The 19,904-nt window shown below is 37.6% G+C and overlaps 1 protein-coding gene across 1 annotated transcript in view; it reads right to left on the bottom strand.

The window, feature by feature from the left end:
* Nucleotides 1-19,904, bottom strand: part of LOC109107931 (laminin subunit gamma-1) — a 53,113-nt gene that overhangs the window by 17,196 nt on the left and 16,013 nt on the right. Inside the window, exons 2-3 of the mRNA XM_042718564.1 lie at nt 4,974-5,278; nt 616-746 (exon numbers count right to left, since the gene is read on the bottom strand). Of these exons, the coding sequence (XP_042574498.1) occupies nt 616-746; nt 4,974-5,278 (436 nt within the window). The remainder of the gene's footprint in view (nt 1-615; nt 747-4,973; nt 5,279-19,904) is intronic.

Below are 19,904 nucleotides of genomic sequence, written 5' to 3'. Positions count from 1 at the left end.
ATGCAACGGTGCACCTAGAGATGTTTCACACTTGTTCAACAGCGCTCTGATCCCTCATACAGGCTTCTTCAGCATGTCCTTCATCCCTAAAGCTCACGGTCATAGTATATGGAGGTAAAGATGTAATTATTTCATTTCTGTACCTAGAATTCATTGTTCTGGTCTTTTTCGCATACACAGTTGAGCAAAACGGTTTAAAACAAAGAATTCTTGTGCTATTATCTTAACTATAGGTTCGCTCTCACAGAGAGTGAGTTTTCCCTTGCAGCATGATTTTAAAATGAAGCAATGCATCCCAATCAACTTATTTCGCTCAAAGCATGCAAACTCACACCGCAACGATCTAATCTTTCAAAACGGTGGTTCATTTCTTTTGTTTGCACACTGAAAAACCTCATATCATCTTACAGGTCACATGTCCAGCATTCCAGATGGAGCTGTTGATATTCATGGTCTGAGTACAAGGAAGATATGTGAATGCATCATTAAACTATATATTAGCCAACACATGTATGCAGGAGAGTGAAGCAACAGAGATATCCATGACCAGAACAGCTGGAGATGTTGACTTGAACTTGTGTTGCGTTCAGAGAGATGTTGAAACGAATAACGTACCTTCCTCCCACAGCAAAGTCAGAGATAGCATAGTAGTAGGATTTAAGAACTTTGGGATCGTTGAAAACTTCATCTCCGAAAGTGTTTAATCTGTTCAGGGCCACTCTGATGTCCGTGGCAGTCACCCAATCCTGACAGAGAAACAAAATGACAAATTAGGCATTTAAAAAAAAATTACAAAATGGGACAATAAAAGCAAGAATGTAGACGGAGAAAGGGCAGTCATAGATGAGCATGTAACATTTTTTTTTGTTATTACAGTGGTTTTAGCAGGGAAGAATTCTTCCCATCTGTTCTGTGTGGAGATGTCTAAAGAAAATAAATCCTCAGGCCTCTAATCTAAACCAAACCTGCTGGAGTCACATTGAGCCAATGTAATGTCTGCAGAACGGTTTCATGGGAAGAGAAAAACACCAGTGCGACATTTAACATGTAAATGTCATGTAGAATGATGTCGCACAGTACTTGCAGTTGAACTTTGCCTGTTTGCGGCCACATGCTGGGAGTGCCAATGGGAATGGGAATGAATGCAATGGTTTTGCTATAAACCGCTCGAGTGGGTTGATTTTACAAGTGGGGCTGACAGAATAACACAGGAGGTCAAAGTGGAGCCAGGCAACCCTGTAACAATGGTGAACATTTTCAGTCCATTAAACCCCTGCTGGAACTGAGGAGGAAACGTCCTAAAGTCAGTCTGACACCTTATCCGTAGCTGACAGCTGTGATTCAGAGCATGTTCCTGTTTGGGAAGAGAGCCAAAGACACCACAGTTCTCTTCCCCCAGAGGAACTTACATAAACACAGACTGATCACAATGAAATGTTTGGATCATCAATAATATCAGATTTTCCTCACATAAAGCTATACTATAATTTAGGAATGGGCAGTACAATCAAAATCTATAAGCAATGTGCGAGTAATTTTGTGTCACTGTTACTGCAGATCACAAATTTATTTTTCACAGCATAATTTTAGCTAAATGTTACATATTTATATTGTTTTTAAATTGAGTACATATTAAATAATAATCAATTTGTAAAAGATTTTAAAATCTATTAAAGCAGTACAGTGTCCATTATCTCATCAGATTATTTTTTTGAACTGGAGCTGCATAAATAAATCTGTCATCAGAGCAAAAACAGCTTTACTTCATGTGGCGTCATTAAAAGCAAAAGACTCGAATTATAAAACAAATCAGTTAGACTCTAAATTCTGCCTAAAGTCTGAATATTGTGTTTAAAATGTTTGCATTACTTCATAAGGCCATTTTTTGAGCTTGACAGTTATAGTCACCATCCGCTTTCATTGTCTGGAAAAGAGCAAACAGGACTCCTATTGTGTTTCGCGGAAAACTTACATCATGTGTTTTAAGCAAAACGATGATGACAGGATTTTCACATTTGAGTGCACTTTGACTTTAACCCCTTTCAGCCCCCAAGAAATGTGATACAACAAAATTTAACCATCAGCTCTGCTTGGAAACAAAAGATAGAACATATAAAAGTAACAGCTAATTATCAACTAATGATATTAATGACAGATGTTGAGTGAAGCCAGTTTGTTGTGGATCATTTTCAAAGTCCACAAACAAACTAGTCATCTTCACTCCTTCTCACACACTACTATAAAAGACCAGGCATGACAGCCACATAAACCCACCGAAACAGATCCATTCCTATAAAAAGAGTTTGGGCCTTTGGTATTAATAGCTTTACGCCACATGAGATGTCTGATATGGAAGTATCTGGCGACAGGGCTAAAATTGTACATTTGGTAAAGGTAACATTAAATTTGAAAAACAATGTTACAATAAATAAATAAATAAAAATAACAAAAACAAATGTTTACCATAATAATACTGCTTAATTTTGTTAATTAAAGGTGCCGTCCTACAAGAATATAAACCTCTACCTATAATAAATTCTCTTTTGTGAATTAGAGACTACTTGGACTGACTTGAATTTTCATCATATGAAAGCAAATGGTGAAAAAAAAGAAATGATACAAATAATTCGAGGAGACACAAATCAACACAGATCCAAGAGTCCTAGGTCTTGCATGTACACTGCACGTTGTCCATCACATGCACACACACACACTCTTTTCCAGCTGTGTCTGTGCACTGCCAAGCACAATCAGAACGGGGTGGGAAATCTGGGGGTGTCACCTAGTAACATGTTGCAACTGTTGGCTGTGCTGAGCGAGCGGGAGGCGACGTAGCACCTGGACAGCGAACCACGGGTCTCTCGAACACACAGCAGCCAGCCTGCCTGCTTCCATGCATGAATTCAGCCATACATTATCTGCTGTCCACCCACTCCTGCTCATATCTCACACACTTAACCTCTTTTCGTCTCCCTGTAACCACGGCAGCATCTTGTTTTAGCTTGGCATGCAGACCGCTTTCTCTGCCTGACAACAAATTCCACAGTCAGCACGCGGAAGGACTGACTCAGCTCACATTGGGTTGAGTATCTGTCTCTTATTCATCTAATTAGTCTGAGAATTTTTTTATTTTTTTTTTCTCTCTGTGGTTGTGGTCTTGGGAAATATATCAAGTTTTGGTGAAATGCAACAATGTAAAAGTAGGATTTCTGCATAAAAGTAATTATTTGTTGTATAACGGGCAGAAACATGTCATAAACCTATTTAATAATAAAACTGATGCTTTTATGAAGCAACATAATAAACCTCAGTGAAGTTGGCACACTGTAAAAAGAAATAAATCAACAAAACTATGCCATTCATTTGTGCCGCAAAAATGAACATTTGTGCTGGTTTGGTGTTTGAGACATTAAACATAATTTTTTTGACTGTGACGTCACTCTCCACCCCATGTTGCCCAAATTGCTCCAAATCAGTGCAGTTTGTTTGTGTTGGGTTTGTGCCATTAAAACAAACACTGCATCTATTTTCCTTCCTTAGATATGACCAAATTGTTATCGGGAGCTGTGATGTTACTCTCCACCCCAGTTCGTCTAAATCGCACTAAACTGGTGTCATTCATTTGTGCTCGATTTGTGCCGTTGAAATAATCATCATATATATTTGATGATCCCCTTCTTAGAAAAAACAAACATCATTTGGGACAGTGATGTCACTCTCCACCCAATGCCGTCCAAATCTTTCTAAACCGGTGCCGTACGTTTGTGTTCAATTTGTCCCAGGTTGTGCTGTTAAAAGACACCAAACCAGCACAAACGTTTGTTTTTGCAGCACAAATCAGCACAAATGTAGCACAAACAAATGGCATAGTTTTGCTGATTATTTATTTTTATGTGATGCCGACTTCACAAAGGTACAAAACCATGGTGCTCATCCATGAAAAATAAAATAAAATAAAAACTAAAACATGATGCTCAGCCATGAAAATAAATAAATAAAACAAAATGTATATATAAATATACACCAAGAAAAAGTTGGGGCTTGAAGATTTTGTCTTAAGAAATTAAAACTTTTATACATAAAGGATGCACTGAATTGAACAAAAGTGACAGTAAAGAGGTTTCAAATATTGTTTCCACAAAAACATATCAACCAGCAAAACCTTTAAATATATGTGATGATAAAAAATGTTTCTTAAGCACCAAATCAGCAAGTTAGAATGATTTTCTGAAAGATAATGTAGCATTGAAGACTAAAGTAGTGGCTGCTGAAAATTCAGCTAGGAATACATAAAATAAATTTTACTATTACTTTATTATTTGATCAATTTTTTTTAATGATTTTCTCCTATTGCAGTTACAACAGCAACTTGGTGCAACTTATTTTCCAGAAAATACAGTAAATGGAAATTTTTGTTTTACTGATATATTTCGCAAATACTTATATCTCTCACTTATATCTCTCTCTTGTGGGGAAGTCGTGGCCTAATGGTTAGAGACTTTGACTCCTAACCCTAAGGTTGTGGGTTCTAGTCTCAGGCCGGCAATACCATAACTGAGTTGCCCTTGAGCAAGGCACCGAACCCCCAACTTCTCCCCGGATGCCACAGCATAAATGGCTGCCCACTGCTCCGGGTGTGTGTGCACTTTGGATGGGTTAAATGCAAAGCACGAATTCTGAGTATGGGTCTCCATACTTGGCTGTATGTCACGTCACATGCAAATGCTTTTAAATTATGAGCGGTTTGTTTGAGGCTGCGGAACGTTGCTCAATCTGGATTAAAAATCTTGGAAAAGTAACTTGGCTGCAGTCGCACATTACTACACAACACCACATCTGGAAACTGAGTTTTCGATTCCCACCAATAACTTTGTTACGTCTGAGACTGAGTGGTGTGAACGTTTTTCATGAGTGAGTTAAGAACAATCAAGGGAAAGTGAGTTCAAAAAGAGAAACATAGAAGACTGGTTTACCTGCAGTACAGGGCTGTTGTCAAAATTATATTTGCTGGGTCGGCCCTCGAGTGTTGAGAAGGCCACATTTCCTCCGGTGAGAGGTGAGATGTCGCTAAACTCATCTGTGCACAGAGCCTGCTGCTCGTCCTCACCAGTGCGAATGAAGCCGCGGTTGATCTTGCTGAAGGTCTTCTCGCAGGAGCCGCTGTAGTACTGGTAGGGAATCCAGGGCCCGTCTTCACTAGTGCGCTTGTAGATGGCAAAGCTCTCAGGACGGCTGGTATGAAACTTCAGACGCACATAGGTGATGTCGAAAGACTTGCCTAGAAAAAGAGAGAAAGCAATATTAAGCACTGCAGTTTATTCTTCATTCCTTCAAAACACACTGAAAACACTAAAATGTAACACTATAATGCAATGATCATTACCAGTCCTAATATTTCAATGGGAAATGCAAACAATTTTTAATAGCTTGGCACACGATGCATGGGAAAGTCACAGATAAGCATATGACCACATACGGTGAGGATATGCAGCATATATTTAGGTATACAGATGTGAGATTAGTGAGATGTGCTCTTTAATGTGCAGGGACTGCAAGGCAGATATCACACAGATAGACCGGTAGTAGTGTCTGCAAGCTAAAGGTAGAACGGAGTTCAGATAAAGCGAAAGATGACTGGATACCATATGCTCTCTTTCCTAAACAATCTGTGCTTCCGTACGGCTCACTAGCAGATAGAGCTGGGTTCAAGGACTGGATAAGACACTAAGTCAGCACTGCAGGTTTCAAACATACATCTCTGAAAGACGGCACAGAAAAAGGGATCAAGGTTAAGCAGACAAGCCTGATATTCCACACAGCTGGCATAACGCCACTCAAACATAACCTTGTTTCACTCAAAATGCCTAAGAGCTCCTTCCTGTCCGATAAGATCTGCAAATCCGTGCCCTCAAATTTCCATTGTTCTGCTCTTTTTTTCCCCCTCCAGCTGCTTAAGTATTCAGGACTGTAACCACCTTAGAAATTAGAGGAGGACAAGCCAATTTTCCAATGATTGTGTCATAATATTATTTATTTAAAATACAATGAAATGTATAAATACAAATCACCTGCATACACCACTTCTATGATGAGAATTTTTATAATTTCAGATTTTTTTGGATTAGTTCAGGTTGTGAAATGTCAGGTGCTGTTTATGAATGAATTTATATTTCTAATAAAAAAAAAAACATTTTAAAAAATAATAAAGATGTGTATTCAAAATGTACATCACATACACTACCTTTCATTTTAAAAACTTGGGACATTTTAAACTTTTTTTTTATTTTAAATCTCTTTTTTATCTGTTTTAAACTACCTTTTTTAAAATCTCGGCTGAAATTTGAATCACTTCATCATCAACCTGCCTGAGCAATTATACAGAGCGTGTAAAAACATATTTTTGCATGTCTGAGCAAGCTATGTGTGTTTGGGAGACTGCGACCAGGGGCCAAATGGAAATGGTATGGAGAGACATCATTTATTTAGTGTAAAGAAAATGACACCATCTTTCAGCAAGGCCATGGGGGGGATTTGGGGGGGACCAATGTTTGCTTAAGCAAAGAATTTGCTCTCCAAACAAATCTGCAAAAACTAGGAACAACTGTGTGTTAAGTAAATACACTGAGAGATTGCATCAATAAGTTAAACTACAGCTAAAGCAGGGACTGATTTAAAGCAATGACAAAGAGACTCATACCTTGCAGCAGTCTCTGAGGGCATTATGGTTGTTAACATGAAGATGAACTTGCTGACTTTTAGGAGCCCCCGGCGCACATCATGCTTCCAAGGTCAAAGTTCAACAGAAGTGAGAGAGATTTTTACAATAGGGCGTGAGCTTTAAGCTTTTCTGTCAGTGAATGAGTTGAAAATGCCTCATGTAGTTAGTGCTTAACAAAAGTTGACAATGACTCAAAGCTGAATCAAAGATTTCAAAGGATCAATCAGCACAAAACAGATAGCTGTCAAGCTCCAAAAAGAAATAATAAAAAAAATAAATCCCAGAGACCTACTTCATAACACATTTGTGTGGTGTCAGAAGACCTGGACTATGCAGAGCATGTAATATGGATGATGCTTTCTATACAATTAAAGTGGATGTTGACATTTTGCTATACAACTATGCTTTACAAATTCATGATGTTAATTTTTAAGTGAAATTGGACTATAGATACAACAAAAACAGAGCTTAAAAAATATAAAAAGTGTTCACTCAAAAATTAACATTCTGTCAATCTGTGTCCCAATTTAGGGACCAAAATAAAAAACGTTCAGAAAAAGAATTTAAAAACAAACTGCAATAGCCATGGATGAAATATTTGAATAAAAAAAGAAAAAGCAACAAAATTCATCCAAGAGTAAATAAACTTAGAGTACAACTTAGACCCAACTAATCTAAAACTACCTCTTCCTCAGAATTAAATCTTACTAACTCCTGAGACAAAAACAAAACAATAAACACAAACGCAATCTTCCAGGACAGCAACACTCACTGGCCTGTAACCAAAAAGAAAATAAAAACCACAAACATCAAAACAACAAGATGTCCTCGGCCCACATGTTGTTCCAAACCTGCATGACCTTGTCTTTAGAGAGAACAAAAAAGAAGAAAACAATCTTTTTGTCCATAGAGCGGCAACTGTTTTAGACCCCATTGACCTTCACTGTATGGCCAAAAACATATTTTGTGTTTTACATAACTGGGTTTGGAGAGACATGGAGGTGAGTAAATGAGAGATTTTTAATGTTTGAGTGAACCAGCATTTTAAGTGACCAGAACAAAACAAAACACGACTGCACTGGCCTTTGCAAAAAAGTGAAAATGATGATGGTCACGCTCATGAAATAAGACAGTATTCCCTTGCATGCACACTGGAAAATTCCAGGACAGCACAACAGTGAGTCAAAGGTATTTTCCAGCAACAGCTTTATCCAGTAGTTGTCCATATTTCTCATAGGCCTTTTAAATTCTACTCCTCTCTTGGCAAACAACTTACTCATTACTCACAACCCTTATCCAGATGTTTTCAAGCCATGATTTTACCTTTATTTGTTTCCTGATCATATCGTAATTCACTGCAAGTCAAGTGCAATGAAATAAAGAATGGAAACATCTGCAAGAACATTGGGCCTAAATAGGACCATTTCCCATTCAAGTCCTGATCTGAACACTGGAACAACCCAAGGCTTCCACATATGGCACCACTATGCCACTGATCCGACAACAGCAGGATGTTTTTTAAAACCTTATACCCAAACAATGCAGAGCCTTAAAGCGTTCACATGTGAGTCGTACATGATCTTCGCTGACTGTGCTGGCGTCACAGCGAACAGTGCCATCATTGATGCCTCACCTCTGAAGTCTCCCCAGCATTCTTGCAAAACAAGACAAACCAAATCTTTTGGCAAAGCCGTGAAGAATCGAGCCAGAAGCTGGCTGAGAGGAAAACAAAAAAACTCCTTCACGTAGCCAATGCGCTTCAGGAGGACAGACAAAGAGCATTTGAGCACTGACTCGTAGTGCTCACTGGAGCTCAAAGACATGACTGAAGCCAGGGCACACATGAAGAGGAAAGGGTCAGGCCCTGTGGGGACGCTGCACTGGACGGTCTTTGAACTTACACTTGATGACATCTCATCTTTGTCACCAAGCCATCGAAAACTGAGAGGGTGTGATTTCAGGGCCTACATACGGTTTCAAACATCTCCAAACAATGTTGGAAAGATAATAACAGTAAAAAACATTCAATTTACAATTCTATCACTGCAGCAAAGGTGATAAGAGGAGGTTTTAAGAAAAGAAAAAAAAAGGAAACCTGATGTTCTCGTGATCCCTAAAATATTGCACATCCTTTGAGCGATTAATCATTTCCTTTGGGTCAACAAAGCAGACATTACACAGACCTAAACCATCATCGACTGCAGCTGTGAGGGAAGTAGCCACAGGTGTCCCCTGAAGCTGAGAAAAAAAATAAAAAAATTTCGCAATGAGTAGTAGGAGTCTCTTTCTCAACGTGTGCACCAGCTGGTAGACATGCTAGGATGGCGAACATACTAGAAGATATGAAACAATGAACTTCATCAGACTTTATATAATTATATACTATATAATTTGTGGAGATAGGCCTCAACTTTAGTAAGTGTTCATTATTTACTATTATTATGTGATTGCTGGTTTTATTTGATAATTCTCATGGGAAAAAGTCACTCTCTCTGCTCATGAACTAACTCGACTGATGTATTGAGGTCTACTCCAGGAGTTAAAAAGCTTTTCACAAACTCAACTTAATTAGGCTTATATGGAGGCAAATTGAAGGGCTCTTTTATGTTCACATTAATGGGAAATTCCTCTGTGCCTAATCACTTATTCATTACTGCAGCCACTGAATGCAGATATTAAGTCGACTTTAATCCATAAATACAGTGAGGTCTAAAAGTCTGCTACTCCTAGTGAACTTTTTTTAAATGTAATACAATATGCTTAATTACATTTTATAATATATATTTAAATTAGCTTATTTGATTGATTGCCAAAACTATTTTATTTATGTAATACATTGAAAACTATTTTCTGCCTTAAAAACTACATTATAAATAAAAACAATAAATAAATATAAATAAAAATCTAAAATATAAATAAAAAATTAACTTATTTAGCAATTTTTAGAGTAACTTTTTAAAACTTTTTTGTTCAAATTTCCAGATTTTTAAAAATGTTTCAGATATTTGTATCCCTCAGTATATTCCCAATTTAACTTCATATAAATAATACAATAAAAATGTTGCCACATTTTTTCACTTTTGAAGAAGCTGTAAGAAGTCCATGAAGAGTGTTATGCATTTTGTGGCACCTGAATGACAGCAGTATGGGTTTACCCCAGCCCTTCAAGTTCAGGATCGCCCTGAACAGAAGAACAAGAGAAATTCCACCACTTCTTCCAGAACAATCATGGTATTGATGATAAAAACTGTGAGGCTCCCCATTGTGAGGCTAAATAGATAGACGACGGAAGAAACAAAAGTGTACATTTCCGTGCTGCTCAGATCTAACTGTCTCAGACATATCCACCATCAAGATCCCTGCAAATATCAAGCACGGCTTTCAAGTTATCAGACAGGGATATTCTATTCCACTTCCTCTGTCTGTCTTTCACAATCTGTCCTGTCCTGACTCACACAGACACATGCAGTCATATCTTCACCAAATAATTTTTTTTTCTGCCTTACAAAGTGTCCAAACCAGCTGCAGCCTTGTGTAGCTCCACCAACTGTGACATCTCATTGGTCTAAAATCTTGTTCCACACCTATAAAATGTCTGATTTTGCATCTAGTATGGAAATCTTGTCACATTGGGCCAAATTAGAACACTTATTACACGGACAACACCCTTTGGTCTGATCTGTGTTTAGTTGCCTTGTTCAAGCTCATAGTATCTCTGGTTATCAGCCTTGGGTACTGAGCCTCTGCTGTAAACACTCATTAGGATGCAATTTCTCTCTGTCTCATACCTGTAACCAGAACTGAGACTGTGCGACAAGGACAAGAGGAGTTAGGAGGGGGGTGGTAACTGGCTGAACTGACTGGAATGTGCTTCCGCACATAGTGACACCAGGTTTGGGGGGGGTCAAGCAGACCAAAAGAGAGACCGAAAGAGAGACTGAAAGAGAGAGAGGGAACATCTGTAAAATAATCAAAAGCAAGGGTAAAGGTTAGAATGACAAAGAGAAAGAGATAAAACACAGAAGATAATATCCAAGACTCTGGGGGAAGAGACCAGTTTGATTAAAACTTATCACTAAATAAAAGAGCTCAACCACACAAGGTTAAATGAGAGATTCATCTCGGTTGAGTTTATATCATGAAGCAATTCCCATGATTTATGTGATCAGAGGTCATTGTTTTATAAAAAAAAAAAAAAAAAAAAAAAACATACTATATGTTTCAGAACTCAAAATGTCATCAACATCAAAAGATTATGGGTTTGAGTACAAAAGACTTTACTGTCATTATAAAAGGGGAAAGGGGGAGATGTAAATGTATGGCATTACATTTAAGGCAGGTTCTCTGAAGAAGGTGAGGAAGTTGATGAAACACCAGTGCGGTTCAGTATATCTTAACTGGTCATTATGAAAGATGAGAGAAGGGCTCAGGCAACACGCTGAGGCTTGTGTGTTAACCATAAAAACACAGGCCTTGCTAACCTACTACTCAACTCGATTCTATTCAGTAAGATTTTTTTAAAGAAAGATCTACTTTTATTCAGCAAGGACACATTAAATTGAACAAAGGTGGCAGTAAAGACTTTTAGATTGTTGCAAAAAGAAAAAAAAAATCTATTCAAAGAATTCTGAAAAAAAAAAAAAAAAATCACAATTTCTACAAAAAATGTTGAGCAGCAAAACTGCTTTCAATATTAATAATTCATAACATTGATGATTCCTGAACACCAATCAACATATTAGAATGATTTCTGAAGGATTGTGACACTGATGTCAGCTGAAAATTCAACTTTACCAAGACAGGAATGAATTACATTTTAAAATCTATTAAATGAAAAACAGTTGTAAAAATGCATGTAAAAATATTTTTTTTACTCTATTGTTGATCAAATAAATGCAACCCTGGTGAGCATAAGATTCTTATCAAAAAATTCTAAAAAATCCTATCAAACATATTTTTTTATAATTTAAAAGGTTGCTAAACTTTAAATGTTAAACATAACTTCACTTTTAACAACACATTTTTTTGTGCATTTTAATTTTTACCCCTCACAGTGTCAAGGCATTTGAGCTGTTGCAACACTGCAATTCTCTTCCCTTTGGCATAAATAAACTTTGTACTACATTCTGTCCTTCTAAAATCAAAGCTGAATTGCATTCATTAAGTTTTAGACCTATGGCTTGAATTTTAAACCAGCACCACAAACAGATGTGTGCATTGTGCTTGTGACGCTATATATCATAACATTTCAGTATGAGTCCAAAACTGAAAAGTGAATGAAGAAATGCAGCAGCTGTCTAAAGAGACCACCATAAATCCACTTTAAACTGAGCCTTGAGACGGGAACACATCGGCCCTGAAAGAAAGACTACATTCAGGAACTGAGGTTAAAAAATATAACAAATCATTGAAGAGACACTGTACATCCTTGAGTTTTCACTCCCACTAGAGTTTCAATGGCTGCTTAGCAGTTCCTCCTTAAACAAGGTGGCCAGCATCTGATTAGAGCGAGTGTAAAGAAAACAAAATGAAAACAATATCTTTGTTAGGAATGCCAGTCTAATGAAGAAGAGGGACTAGTTCTCAAAGGACTTGTGCGTGCTTGCTTGGCAAGGTGGAGGGCAAAAGATTTAGCCTTTAAAAGTGTCAAATGCATTTATTTGTGCGCCGAAGGTAAATCCAAGTTTTATGGGGGAAATGACTAAACTGAAAAGCCTTTTGAAATGTAGAGGCCGCTGACTAGTCTTCTTTCAAAAGGAGGCGCTGCCAGGAGGCCCGGCTCTGAAAATCACATCACATTAACATGGTCAGTCTTGTTGGTATGCAACTGTCACATGGCCCCAATTAAATCCTATTAAAACAAACACCAAATAACCCTGAATCACAAACGAAACACTAATGCACAGGTCTCATTGTGTGGGGGAAGTTCTGCCCATTCAAAAGTTTCAAACGTGAGATCCAGATCTTTGCAATCAGGGATTCCATTCAGGATTGACATTCCTGGGTTAGGGAGGAAAAAAAAAGGTGGAGCGCTTTGCAAAAGGCCATACTATGAATTCACACCTTTCCATTTACCTTCAAGCCCTATTTAAGATGTCTGAGGTGATAAAGACCTGCGACAATTGAGCTACAGCTCTGTTAAAACAAAAGAAAGATGCATTCATTCAAAAAAGCAGTAAATGGGAGTCTCGGGCCCCAGGCTGACTGGCTCACAGGGGACGACAGTAATTCACAAAGTTGTTTACTAGACGGAGTAAAACTCTGAATGAGTAGCTGCGTTATCTAAACAACTCTGAAAGCTTTACTGTAGTGAGTTTACTGCTGTGCAATGTTTTAATCGTGGCTAAATTGATTATGGGCCATTCTAAAATGTCATGTGGTGGACATTTTAGTAGAGAGAAATCTACGGTGTGGAAAAACCTTTCGCTCTGTTTTTGGCGCTCCCTGCGAGAACAAGGAATTGGATTTGAGCTATACCCTGCCTTTTTTGGTGATTCTGAGGGGAGGCTTTGAACGATCTCAGCTTCAGCGCGGATAGTGAGGAGCTAACTGATCTCGGCTTCATTATAGTTTGCACATATTTTTTCATTGCAAACATTGATCTGCCTTCAAAACACCTGGTAAAAGAGTCACACGATAACGTGCATCATCACTACGACACACCCTTTACGGCATTGGTTCTGGCTTTTGTTCACACAGAGCTCGTTCCGGGACTGAACCCGGCAATGTTACTAGGTCCCCAACCTGGGATCAATCCCAGAATCAATCCCGGGACGTGTTTGCGTTCACACAGAAGGCGATCCAACAATTTTACGGCAATTTTACGAGACCAACTTGCAGTGTGAAAGGGGCCTATGAGAATTAGGGGAGATTATGCACTTAATTGCCATGTAAATACCACAGTAAAAAACTAATGATTGATTTTGCTGTGAAATATGACTCTTTTGTGAGACTGCTCAGAACAAATCCAGATTTGCTGCAAACAAAACTAAATAAAATCACACCCAGCTTTTAAAAAACAATGACAATTTCTACTTTTTATACTCAACTATTTCAACAATGACTTTCTGTTCCAGGACAAGACAGTCTGTAGGATGAGGTAACTCTAAGCTTGGACCTCTCTCTGCATTCCTTCAGCACTCTTCCAAACCTCTCAAACACAGCCTGAGGTGTCCGAGAGAAAGACAGAGAGAGAGAGCGAGAGAGAGAGGGAGGGAGACCCTCAGGGAAGCAGTAGGATTAGGGGGTGCTGTGTGAGGACATGAGTGGGGGGCTGTCCGGAGGGACAGCCTCAGCCCAAAGCTACAGTCCAATTAGACTTCCTCTCATGACCTCACTGCATTCTTCCGTGGTGGGATGAACAATGACAGCTTTGACGTTTTAAACGTGTGGGCATGACAGTTTTTTTCCTGTACATAATTTTTCACCATCTGTCCATCGGCCTGCTGGGAGTTATGTCGAACATCTGTTAGCGTCCACACTCCCACAACACACACCATCAGCCTGGACGGCACAAACTGTTCTGAAAGTTCACACACTTCTTGGAACACATTTCACAGAGGTATAAAGAATTATTTATTAGTAATATTTAAGTTGAATAACATTTTAAGAGTATATATTTTGGGACAAAAAAAAAATAGCCTTGCAAACTTGAAAATTGTTCAGCCCTTTACACAAATCAACCAAAAAGGCAAAGAAACAATGTTCTCCATTTTTACAGGCTTTAAAGCCTCATTTCCTGGCAATGGAGTTAAACAGCTGTCTGCATTACTCACATAATGATTTCCAAACTGACAAATTAAATGACCTCTAGTCTAATCTTGTTAAATAACCGTATTGTTTTGAGAACTCTAACACTTGTCGAGCTAACATTTATTGCTCAATCTTCTAATTAACTAGTGACCTTTAAGTAACTTTCAAGACTTGAGAAAGACACATATGTTACGTAAAAACATGGCTTCCCAGCAACAGTCAAGCTCAATTTAACTTGCAACCCAAGTAACACAGACAGCTCCCTTTCTGTTACCCACGACGGTTCATATGGAGATAACAGTGAGAGAAGCAGATTGCGAGAATTTACATAGAAACTAATCAGCAATCAGTAGTGAAACTGACCATTATGTACTGATTTTACAGGAGGTGGGTAGAGTGAAGGAGGGTGGCATGCATTTCAATACAATAGAGGAATCTGAGGAATGCGGTAGAATACATAGTTGAGCCCAGAGGCCTTTATGAAATGAATCAGAGAGCATATGATCTGATAATGCAAAAGTAAAAAACAAACAAACAAACAAAAAAAACAGTACTCTTCTGCTTACTGGACAAGCGATTAAAGCATCATAGACAGTCACAATAGACAACAAGAAGATGGTAGACAAACGTGAACTTTGCCACTCATTTGAAGCCTGAACTTCTTTATATATCCTTGTTTTTCTATTGCATTTGCATGGGGTACAAACAGACATGAATGGAGTGCAAACTGAGCCATGTAACCTGCCCTGTATTTATGATCCATCTTCACCTAAACTTAAGAACCTATTCAGGAGCTGCTGTTTGCTTGCTCTTTAGTGAGAAGTCAACAGCGTTAAGGTTTTGAATTCTGGGAGTGTAGAGCTCAGAGGGGAGTGCGGGAACCCCTAGTGTGGCTCTCCGGCCAGGTTGGAGGTGGCAGGAAGGGGGGAGAATGAAAAACAGAGAGGAGGATGGGAAGTAATGATTAAGTTTAAAGCCTGAGGCCCCCTGACTCGTTTCAGAGCAGACAGACCATGGGCCACTGGTGTGAGAATCACTAATGGCCGGCGTTGACATGAACAGGCGTGTTTGTGTGCAGCTCTGTGGACAACGAAACCCAAACATCTCTTAATAGGGAATCTTCTAGAGAATGAAAGGTTAAGTCTAGAATCTTGTCACAACTCAAGACTTTACTTAACATCAAGGGATTTCGAATCAAACTAATAATTTGATTACAGTCAAGAGATTTCTACACCCATTAGGTGTAACTGGCTTCACACTATTCCAGCCAAACAGGAGAAGTGGATGGGAAAACAAAACGAGCTATTGTGAGTTCTGACAGCAATGGCCACCTACGATCACATGGGGCTACAAATGTGTGTTGCAGTGTGGGAAACCAGGGCAAACACACAGTAAAACAGGGTCAACAGGCCCACCCTGACTGCACAGCCTAGAAGTCAAAAGGGACAAACAAAAAACATTTGCAATAGTGTTATAGATCACACATTCTAGGCTATATCCTGTTTTTGTTTTGGACATAGAGGTCAACCAGTATGGGACTTTCAGTGTCTGACTGCAATATTTATAAAGATGAAGGGTGATATAATGTAGACACATAAATAAACAGGTGTGTATAAGCAGTAATCAATTAAGGCTGTGCAATTAATCGAAAAACAGTTTCGATTTAGATTTTGGCCTCCAACGATTATGAAAATACAATAATCAAAATAAAATGATTATTGCACCCCATTCCACCCCCTTTCCAGCGCTGCACTGTCGCTCCTCCATAAAAGCTCAATTTCACGTGCAAATCAGTAAAATCACGTAATGTGAGTTTTGCTAAATTTAAGTATATTAAATTTATTCATGTTTTTAAAAGCGTGAAAGAGAACTTTCTGAACTGCTCCTCAGGAAGATAATAATATATGCGCTCAGAGACGGAGCACGGACATGTAAAATAATCTTTTAGCTCAAGGTGTGCGCCTAAATGGTCAAATACATGCAAAAATGTGTTAAAATGTGGCGCTTGGTGATTATTCAAGTACACCTTCGTCCGTGTGGCTCTTAAAGTGACAGCAGGCTAATATTCCTGCTGCGACTGTGTGCTTAATTTTAATCAAACAACAAAAGACAAATTCAAAATCACACACTGCTCTTGAGTAAAGGACTTCTGTAGTTTTAATAAGAAACAGAAGTTTAATGCTTACAGTGAAGACTATGTGGTGTTATTTTACATTTAATTATTAATTTCTGTAGTAGGCTGTTAACTGCTTGAGACTTGCATTAAAAAAAACATTAAAGCAAAGTTTGTTTCATTTGTATCTTTTAATTCTATTATTTTGTCTTTTTGGCTTTTTTTTAATGATAGTTTAATTATTTTCAATAATTTTGAGGACTTTTGTTTGTTTGTTTATTTGTTACTAATAGGCTAGTTACCTCATACTCATGTGAAATTTTGCTGGTCTATAACAAGGAATATTGTCATAGCAACCTCATGCTATTTGATATGCATCACTATCTTTAAATAAATGGCTCATATAAATTTATTTAAAGTATAAGTCTGGTTTACAACACTTCTTTGGTTAAATTTATCAATACTAAAATTAGTATATAATACATTGGTTACTATTATTTAATAGGTTACTTAACTCTAACCTTAATAGTTACATTACTAAAAGTTTTACTAAAACTAAAAAAATAAAAAATAAAGAGCTGAGACAAAAAAGATTTGGTAAATAATATGAAAGAAATAAGTGAAAGATATTACCAATGGATTTAAAAGAGAACTCTAATATTACAAATTACATTTGCACCAACCAAAGCAGGCTTAAATTAAATTTAACTTACATTTCAATTAATAATTTTCCAACATTTTAAAATAATGTATAAATGTAATAAGTTTGTTAGTTCTGTTTCATTTTGGAAAAACTAATCTTTAGGAAATGTCAACTTCACTGACAAGCAACACTTTAACTAAACTCAACCATAAATCATTGCATAGTATTAAGCAAAATCAAGTTCTGAAGATGTGGTTTACTTTGAATACTATTCTATGAAACCAAACTCTGTCATCACTGGTTCGAGGTGAAGCTTCAAGGCATTGATGCGTTTTAAACCACACTTCAGTGCAGATGCACAGTGACACCAGCCACACATCACAGCCTCCTACGAACCACATCAGACAGCGTTCATAGACAAGTCTTTGTGGTCGACTAGTCATAACAATGGGCTTTTTTTGTGCTGTAACTCCACACATGGTGGTAGCTTGTTGAGTTCTAGACAGCCGGAGAAGCTAAGTGCTAACTAGACTGGTCTTGTTCAGTCTAGCATTAAAAATAGTAAAAGTGTGTATGACAGTCAGTCTGTGAACTCATGAAATGCAATTAAAAGGTCATCTGCAAATACAGCGATCAGTCAAACAGCATTTCAATCATTCAAAGCATTTCATCTCAAACTTAAAAGGAATATTCTGGGTTCAATACAAGATGAGCTGAATTGAAAGAATCTGCAGCATTGATTACAACAAAATTATTCTTTAATGAATTTTTTTAGTTACAGTCAGGCACTTTCAATTCATTAATGTACAGTATATAGAAGAGTTAAGGATAAACTCAGTAACACTCATAACTTTACATTGACAAAATCTATTCCCACAGGGTGCTTCAGCTCAACACTCACTTCACTGTTCATTAACTTCAGGCCTTTAAGGCATGCGACGGCTTCGTTCCAAACCGACAAAAATTTCTAACCTTTCTAGAGGAGTTGTACTTGGGGAAAAGGGAGGAGGATGTTTTAACCTATTTGAGATCATGAGTGGAAAAAGCGGACATTGTTAAACAGATGCATGTTTAAACATGGACGCAGGACATGCAACAGCTGCATAAACAGTTACTGAAGTGCTGCCAAGCTCCTCATTCAGCCCTCCTCCTCAAATAACCCTCCCTGTGCCGGGGTACGTGATATTTTAAGGGCTTTCTCAAGAAGAGATGCATCACGGTCTAAATGAAGGGTCAAAGAAATAACAATCCCTGATATTATTTACTGCATCCTTTATTTAAACTTCCGACTTCTCAGGGTTACAACATCTTCAGGGTCAATCAGCCAACTCGGAAATCTTGAAATATTTAGACCACTAGTCACGATTTAGTCACTAAACAAATGTGCCTGATGAGCATAAAGATGGGCTTTGAGAGCGTTTGTCTACTCACACTTGGTTTTTGATATCAGTTCAGTTAGTATGCTAAACATTCTTATTTTGAAAGTTCCCACACTTTCTGAGAGAGGAATTACCAAGATTTTCTCATGACTTTCTAGTTGTAAATGATGACTAGATAAGGAATTTTAATAAATATTTTATAGAGATCACACTCTCAAAAAATGTCTTGTCAAAAAAAGGAGCATGACAGCTCAAAAACATTATTTATATATTTATATATTTATATATATATATATATTATATATATATATATATATATATATATATATATATATATATATATATATATATATATATATATATATATATATATATTTTTTTTTTTTTTTACACTATATGTAATGTTGTACTTTTCCATGACATTTTAATATAAGAATGAGGAATTTTTAAAATCATTTTGTAGAGACTGCATTCAAACAACAATTTCAATTGAAGAATTTTCAAAACTGTGCATAACTTTACTAGAAATTACAATTCAAATGTATTAAAACACACACAAAAAATTACACAACCAATCACAAAATTGAAAAAAAAAGTGCTGTTTCAAATGTAATTGTTACTGAATTTTGCTAGGAAAAAAAGATCAATCATTGGTGTAATGAAGGATTTGGGTGCTCATGCCTATTTGAACATACAAAATATATTTCAAAACAAGGAAATGAACAAATATGCTTTGGCAAAAAACAAACATCCTGTTTGCGTGACCATAGCTAACCGAGTTACCTGCTCACATTAAAACTCAAGGTCACACGTGTCAAATGTGTGTTGGCGGAGTGGAACTTATCGAGAGCAGCTGCGGTAAAGGTCTTCACGGGTGACACTAACAAGAGGATTTCAGTGTAGAGTTTCAGTCTCCTGTGTGTAAAACACTTGGTGTGTTGGGTATATTCTCCATAATTATCTGTTTATGGCTTCTCCTTTTTTTCCCTCTCTCTTTACCTCAACTATAAGAGGATGGTTCCTTACACTAAACAAGGTAAAATTACACTGCAAGCGTCTGCATGCCTGCACAATGCATCTCTTTCCATCTTGTCACATTCACACACACATAAACACGCAGACTGCATCTATAATTAGGAGAAAGGTCTCCCTGAGGCATTTAATCATTTCCTGTGCAACAAATCAGACAAAGAGGGAGACGCGCACAAGCCCCCCCACAAACAGTCCAGAGAACTTCCTTCAACGGTGCCTCCGGAGGTCAGGAGCCTCTCTCGGGTCTAAACCGCTCACTCTGTCCCA

This window comes from Cyprinus carpio, chromosome B2, assembly GCF_018340385.1.
Source record: "Cyprinus carpio isolate SPL01 chromosome B2, ASM1834038v1, whole genome shotgun sequence".
In the NCBI taxonomy this organism is placed as follows: Eukaryota; Metazoa; Chordata; class Actinopteri; order Cypriniformes; family Cyprinidae; genus Cyprinus; species Cyprinus carpio.
This window is presented reverse-complemented; position numbering and strand designations above follow the sequence as displayed.